Below are 7649 nucleotides of genomic sequence, written 5' to 3'. Positions count from 1 at the left end.
TTTTTTTTTTTTTTTTTTTTTTTTTTTGAGACGGAGTCTCGCGCTGTGTCACCCAGGCTGGAGTGCAGTGGCGCGATCTCGGCTCACTGCAAGCTCCGCCTCCCAGGTTCACGCCATTCTCCTGCCTCAGCCTCCGAGTAGCTGGGACTACAGGCGCCCGCCACCACGCCCGGCTAATTTTTTGTATTTTTAGTAGAGACGGGGTTTCACCATGTTAGCCAGGATGGTCTCGATCTCCTGACCTCGTGATCCACCCGCCTCGGCCTCCCAAAGTGCTGGGATTACAGGCTTGAGCCACCGCGCCTGGCCAACACGTGGGAATTATGGAAGCCACAATTCAAGATGAGATTTGGGTGGGTACACAGCCAAACCATATCACCTGGATTACTTTGTAAACACCTGGACTTGGAATCAATTGGTATTCTTCCAGTAAACAAGGGTGGGGGACAAGAAGCTACTGATAAGCAATGATTTGTGTTGCTAAATATCTGTAAAAACAAAAGATCTGGACAGGGAGGAATAATTTTTCCCACTTAGTTTTTAGTAAGTGTGCAGACATAGCAAGATTCGTGTTCAAAGTGGATTCTACAAGGATAGAGAGGGAAGCCCAAGGTCAAGCCTGGTCAAGAAGAGGATGAGGAGCCTGACTAAAGTTTCGATAAAAGGGATCTTTGTCATTAATTAAGAATCACTTAATTTCAGAAATTTTGTAAGTTCTCTATATAAGAATAATGAGTGTGCAGTCTTGCCCACCCTTACTGCCTTACTGCTTGTACTTTTTTTGGCATCATCTATTTTATGATTAGGGAGGAGGATTCTCTCTTAGCAAAATGTAATCTCCGAAAGTTAAGTTAGACCACAATCAGCTTCTACTTTTAGAAACATTGCATGGAATTTGTGTAATGTAGTTTTTCAAAGCACCTTTTCCTTAATCTTAAAACAATTTCATTGTAAAATCATTGTACAGTATTATAAAGCTTGGATTATGGTTAAAATTAAGTATAAACTACTTTAAAAGTAAATTATATAGAGATCAAAGGTTAGGTTTAAAACCTGTAATATGACTAAATAAATAATTTGCCAGGTATGGTGGCTTGTGCCTGTAATCCGAGCACTTTGGCAGGCTGAGGTAGGAGGATCTCTTGAGCCCAAGGAGTTTGAGACCAGACTGGGCAACATAGCGAGACCCCATCTCTAAAACAAAAAGTTAGCTGGGCATGGTGGCATGCACCTGTAGTCCCCATTACTTGGGAGGCAGAGGGGTGAGGCGGGAGGATCGACTGAGCCCTGGAGATCAAGGCTGCAGTAAGTCACAGTCACACCCACTGCACTCCAGCCTGGGCGTGAGACACTGTCTCATAAAAAAAAAAAAAAAGAAAAAAAATTAATAGATAAATAACCATAACTGATGCAAAATGGTAAGAATCTGAGAGACCTTTTAAAGTGAGACAGAGAAGCTGATTACCAGAGAAAAGGCTAATTGGAAAATTCATAGAAAATTTAAACTGGCCAAAGGTAACCCAAAGAAATGTCCCTTCTTTTTTACTCTGCTCTGAAATAGAGCAGTGTTTCTCAAACGTGTCTATGTAGGAATCCCATAGGGATCTTATTAAAATAGCTTCTGGGTTAGTAAGTCTGGAGTAGGACCAAGAGTCTGGATTTCTAACAAGCTCCCAGGAGACAATAATGCTGCTGTTCTGCAAATCACACTGAGTAGCAAGGAAGTAGACAAAAGAAGCAGAAGATTTGAAAGTGGTCAGTACACAGGCAAGGGGTTAGAAGGGTAAGAATGTAATCTAATGCTTCTTCTTTCAGCTAAAAGTGGCTAAAGCTTTAGCTAAAAAATGAAAGAAAAAAAAGCCTACAGTTTAAACAGAAATTGTCCTTTCTCCCTTTTGATGCCAAGCTCCTTGAAAAAATCAAGTACTTAGGTAACAGTTGGTGTGACAATATTGGAAAAAGGCCTTATTCTACAATAATAGGGTTTTATTTTATTTTATTTTAGAGACAGAGTCTTACGCTGTCACCTAGGCTGGCGTGTAGTGGCACAATCTTGGCTTACTGCAACCTCTGCCTCCTGGGTTCAAGTGATTCTCCTGCCTCAGCCTCCTGAGTAGCTGGGATTACAGGCGCACACCAACACGTCCATCTAATTTGTGTATTTTTAGTGGAGATGCAGTTTTACTATGTTGGCCAGGCTGGTCTCGAACTCCTAACCTCAAGTGATCCACCTGCTTTGGCCTCACAAAGTGTTAGGATTACAAGTGTGAGCCACCACGCCCGGCCTCAAAAGGGTTTTAGAAGAGTTATAAAATTTCGATTAGAGACGTGAAAGAATATCAAGATTAAAATAAGCAGTTTCACACCTGTAATCCCAGTGCTTTGGGAGGCTGAGGCGGGAGGATTGCTTGAGCAGGAGGATTGTTCAAGACCAGACTGGGCAACATAGTGATGGCCTGTCTCTTTTTTTTTTTTTTTTTTAGAAAAAACTGTATACGAATTATAGAATATTTGAGCTAGAAAATACACAGATATCATTTAATTATAACCTCACATTTTATAGGTAAGGCCCACAGATGGGGGATGTCTTGCCCAAGGTAACCAAATTAATAAATGGTACATTCTGGACTTAGATCATAAAAATACAGAACCAGAAAGAATTTAGGGATCATTACAGAGATGGAAATAGATTTTTCTAATAATAGCCTGACTGTCAACTCAGTAAGGACAGGACTTTTTGTATCTCCAATGTCTAGTACTTGGCTATAATGATTACTTGATTAATTCCTTAAGTTAAAGGTCAAGGAATCAGATTCCTAATTTACTTGTTACTAAATCTTGCTCTGAATTTCACTTCTTTCTTAGTAATAACTAATTAATAACCATTAAGCACATTGTTTGAAGAGTTCTATTTTTATATAAGTGATATAATTGAATAGCTGACATTATACATTTTTTTTTAGTTATCCACATCTATGGGAAGCTTAGTTGTTTAGATCAGAAGTCCACACATATCCCACTGCCACAGGGCACCTGTTAGCAGATTAGTTAAATTTTAGGCAAGTGATAGATTAAAATACACAGATACTAAGAGAAGTATTTTACAAACCCAAATACGTAAAGACAGCAAATTCAACACTTTGTTTACTTTTGGCTTTCTGTTCATCAAAATAAAATCCTTACTGAAGATCAGTTAATATGCAAAACTGCTAAAAATATGTATTAACTCTCAGATGTCAAGAGATTTCTGGCAAACAAATATTCAAATTAGTTAAACTTCATGTTTTGAGGACTGCTTATATTTATTATGTATCCTTTTAACAGGCTAAAATTTCAAAATTTTCAATTCTAAACTTACTCTCTTTTTCATGCGTGAATAATTTTCTGGGATAGAAATCGCTTTTTGCAAAAGGTTTTCATTTCATTTCATTTCTTTTTTTTTTTTTTGAGACAGAGTCTCACTCTGTCCCCCAGGCTGGAGTGCAGTGGCACAATCTTGGCTCACTGCAACCTTCACATCCCAGGTTCAAGCAATTCTCCTGCCTCATCCTCCCTAGTAGCTGGGACTCCAGGCATGCATCACCACACCCGGCTAATTTTTGTATTTTTAGTAGAGATGGGGTTTCACCATGTTGGCCAGACTGATTTCGAACTCCTGACCTCAGGTCATCCATCCGCCTTAGCATCCCAAATTGCTGGGATTACAGGCATGAGCCACCGTGCCTGGCCGGTTTTCCAGTTTCTAGTTTGCATTTTTCTAGTTTGAGATCATTCTTATGTTTGCAGTAGATCAAAAATCAATAGGAATGTGCTTCAGAATGACAAAGATTTTATACAGTTTTATATGTAAAAAATAAAGACTAGATAAAATTAACAGGTAGTAAGATGAAATTGAATTCTGAAGTTGAACTGTATTCTTTGTAAGCCATTACAAAACCTATCAAATATCTATTGATTACTCACCAGAAAAATGCAAATCAAACCCCCAATCAGATACCATTCACACCCACTAGATGACTATAATAAAAAAGAGGGACAATAGCAAATATTGGTGAGGATGTGAAGAAATCAGAACCTTAATATGCCACTGGTGAGAATGTAAAATGGTGCAGCCATTTTGGAAATAGCTTGGCAGTTTCTGAAAATGTTAAACATAGCCAGGTGCTGTCGTTCATGCCTGTAATCCCAGTACTTTGGGAGGCCAAGGCAGGTGGATTGCTTGAGTTTAGGAGTTTGAGACCAGGCTGGGCAACATGGCAAAACACTGCCTCCACAAATAATACAAAAATTAGCTGGGCATGGTGGAGCATGCCTGTAGTCCCGGCTTCTCAGGAGGCTGAAGTGGGAGGATCACTTGTGCCTGGGAGGTTGATGCTACAGTGGGCCGTGATGGTGCCATTGCACTCCTGCCTGGATGACAGAACGAGATTTTGTCTCAAAAAAAGAAAAATGTTAAACATAAAGTTACCATATGACTCAGCAATTCTACTCCTAGGAATGTACCCAAGAAAACTGAAAACATGGTCACACAAAAATTTGCACATCAATATTCATAGCAGCATTATTCCAAATAGCCAGTAGTGGAATTAACCCAATGTCCATCAGTTGATGAATTGGTAAACAAAATGTGTTAGATCCATACAGTGGAATCATTCTGCCATAAAAAGAATGAAGTACTAATACATGCTACAGCATGAATGAACTTTGAAAAAAATGATGCTAAGTGAAAGAAGCAGACACAAAAGATACATATTGTATGGTCCCATTTAAATAAAGTGTCCAGGATAGGAAAATCCATATACAAAAAGTAGATTAGTGATTACCAAGAGGTATGAGAGGGAAGAATGGAGAGTGACTGCTAATGGGTATGGAGTTTCCTTTTTGAGTGATAAAATGCTTTGGTATGAGATAGTGATGATAGTTGCACAAACTGTGAATATACCAAAATTTACTGAATTGTGTACTGAAAAAAGTAATTTTTATGGTATGTGTATCAGATCTCAAAAAAGTTATTATTAATAAAATTTATAGAGTTATGATACTTAAAAAAATTAAAAATAGGGCATTTGTAGTACTAATCATATTTATAATTCTTGCAAAATAAGATCTTGTCTGATTTCCAGGTACCAACAGTCAAATGGTTGTTTTTGATTGGTCATTTAAAATATATATATATAAAAGTGGCTGGGTGCAGTGGCCCACGCCTGGAATCCCAACACTTTGGGAGGCCGAAGCTGGTGGATCACGAAGTCAGGAGTTTGAGACCAGCCTGGCCAACATGGTGAAAACCCATCTCTACTAAAAATAAAAAAAATTAGCCGGGTGTGGTGGCGGGTGCCTGTAATCCTGGGGAGGCTGAGGCAGGAGAATCACTTGAAACTGGAAGGTGGAGGTTGCAGTGAGCTGAGATCAGGCCACTGTACTCCAGCCTGGGCAAAAGAGTGAAACTCCATCTCAAAAAATAAATAAATAAATAAATATCTATATCTATATATATATATATAAAGTGAATGCCACCTATGTAATTGTCTACGAACTAAAATGATTTCCTGGTCCCCTAGGCTAGTGCGGATCTGGGAAGAACGAGTAAGCTTAACCAAGCTAAGAGAAAAGGTCACCAGGGAAGATGGAAGAGTCATTTTGAAGATAGAAAAAGAGGAATGGAAGGTAAGTTTTTACAGAATATTTGATTTTCCATATTTTGCATTTTGTGAGTCAGTTGAGAGAATGATTCTGAGACTGTAATTGAGACTAGAATAGTTAGAAACTAATTTTAATAATACACCAAATGAATTTGAGCAACATGAGCAACTGAAAAGAAACACAACTTCACAATTATTTTGCAAAAGTTCAGTTTGCTTCAACCCTGCCTAAACTTAAATCATTTGTAATATTTCTCCTATTAATCTGTTTTATAGCAACTTCTCATTTCCCATAAAAAAGATAACCATCTGCCTAATAAAAATAATATTGCTTTTCCAAAGAAATGCTCAGTTAAAACTTTACGGAATGGAAATATGAGTATTTTCATTGGGTCTACCACCTCACTCATATTCTTTCTCCCCCTTACACACAAACTCACAGTTTAATTATACTAGGCATACTCTAATTTTTACAAGAGCTTCTAACCCTTGGGTCCATGTTTATTTTTATGTTTTATGTCACTGTTTGTCAGAGTTAGCTCCTTTATATTCTCTACTGGTTATTTTAGGCTGAAAGGGAAAAGGTACAGGGTTCAGAATAGTTGAAACTCTTAAAATTCTCAAATTAAAAAATAAATCTTTAAAAACATTCATATATTTCAAAACAGAAGTGGAAAAGCAGTTTGAATTATTGATTGAAATGATTTTTTTGGATACTCTCATTTTCAATAACATATATGTACTTAAGGAAAGCCTAATACTGTATAACAGAATCATCAGGACATACTGCTATGTGTCTACATTATTGATCAAAATATTTCTGTTTATTCTATCATGATTGGGGTTTGAAAGTTTAGCCAAAAAAAAAAAAGGTAAAGATCTTAAAACTTGGAAGTCACACAAAGCACTTGGAAAAGTAATCCATTAAGGAAAACAAATTCCAAATATTCCAAAGTGCTTAGTCAAATATCACATTTCAGGGTGGTGTGATACTAAAACAATTTAAGTAATATACAACAACTATCATTTCTTTTACTGTAGACCCTCCCTTCTTCTCTGCTGAAACTGAATCAACTACAGGAATGGCAACTTCATAGAACTGGTTTGCTGAAAATACCTGAATTCATTGGAAGATTCCAGAACCTCATTGTGTTAGATTTATCTCGAAATACAATTTCAGAGATACCTCCAGGGATTGGTAAGAAAGATTATTTTTATTCCTGTGCTATTTTATCCACCTGCAGATGTACTTTTTATTAAGATTTTTTTTGATACATGGAATAAAGACCTCTTTATACAGCCCTCAACCTTGAGAAATTTTAAACATTTAGTCTAAATTGAAGCTTCTAGAGGATTCAAGTTTTTGGATTTACTGAGGTGATTCAAGATGAGATTTCAATGAGAGAAAAGCCTCTTTGGAAATGTCCTGTAGATTCTCCATACAGTATTGTCAGCTCAGCTATTTCTCTTAGGAATAGCTTCAATAGCCTTCAACAGGTTGAAGGCAGTAAAGAAAACAAGATTCTTCAAATGGGAAAAAAAATCTGAATAGAAAATTTCTCAGGATTTTCTGTAGATGAAACAAAATGAAAATAGTTTGGGATTTTTTTTTTTTTCCTATTGCATGGATAAATTTGTCCCTTGTTTGAAGAAGGGACAGGACACAGACTGGGAAAAGGGAAGAAACTAAGAACTCCAAATTTGCCAATACAAAACTGGCAAGTAAGTTATGCTGTAACACCTTAATAACTATAAACATTATTTTATATCCAACTCCTCTCTATTGTATATTATTTTTTTATAGGACTGCTTACTAGACTTCAGGAACTGATTCTTAGCTACAACAAAATCAAGACTGTCCCCAAGGAACTAAGTAATTGTGCCAGCTTGGAGAAACTAGAACTGGCTGTTAACAGAGATATATGTGATCTTCCACAAGAGGTTAGAAAGATATAAATGCTTATGACTGTATTTTCCATCTGCAGTAGTTGACCTCTCAATGTGTGG

General features: G+C 37.1%; 1 protein-coding gene across 4 annotated transcripts in view; it reads left to right on the top strand.

The window, feature by feature from the left end:
- LRRC39 (leucine rich repeat containing 39) overlaps positions 1–7649 on the top strand; it is a 31557-nt gene that overhangs the window by 14600 nt on the left and 9308 nt on the right. For all 4 annotated transcript variants that reach the window (XM_025385294.1, XM_025385303.1, XM_025385287.1 and 1 more), the window contains 3 exons: positions 5562–5667; positions 6684–6840; positions 7447–7583. In XM_025385294.1, the coding sequence (XP_025241079.1) occupies positions 5562–5667; positions 6684–6840; positions 7447–7583 (400 nt within the window). The remainder of the gene's footprint in view (positions 1–5561; positions 5668–6683; positions 6841–7446; positions 7584–7649) is intronic.

Source organism: Theropithecus gelada, chromosome 1, assembly GCF_003255815.1.
Source record: "Theropithecus gelada isolate Dixy chromosome 1, Tgel_1.0, whole genome shotgun sequence".
Lineage (NCBI taxonomy): Eukaryota > Metazoa > Chordata > Mammalia > Primates > Cercopithecidae > Theropithecus > Theropithecus gelada.
The sequence above is the reverse complement of the archived record's forward strand: the minus strand, read 5'-3'. Positions and strand labels throughout refer to the sequence as shown.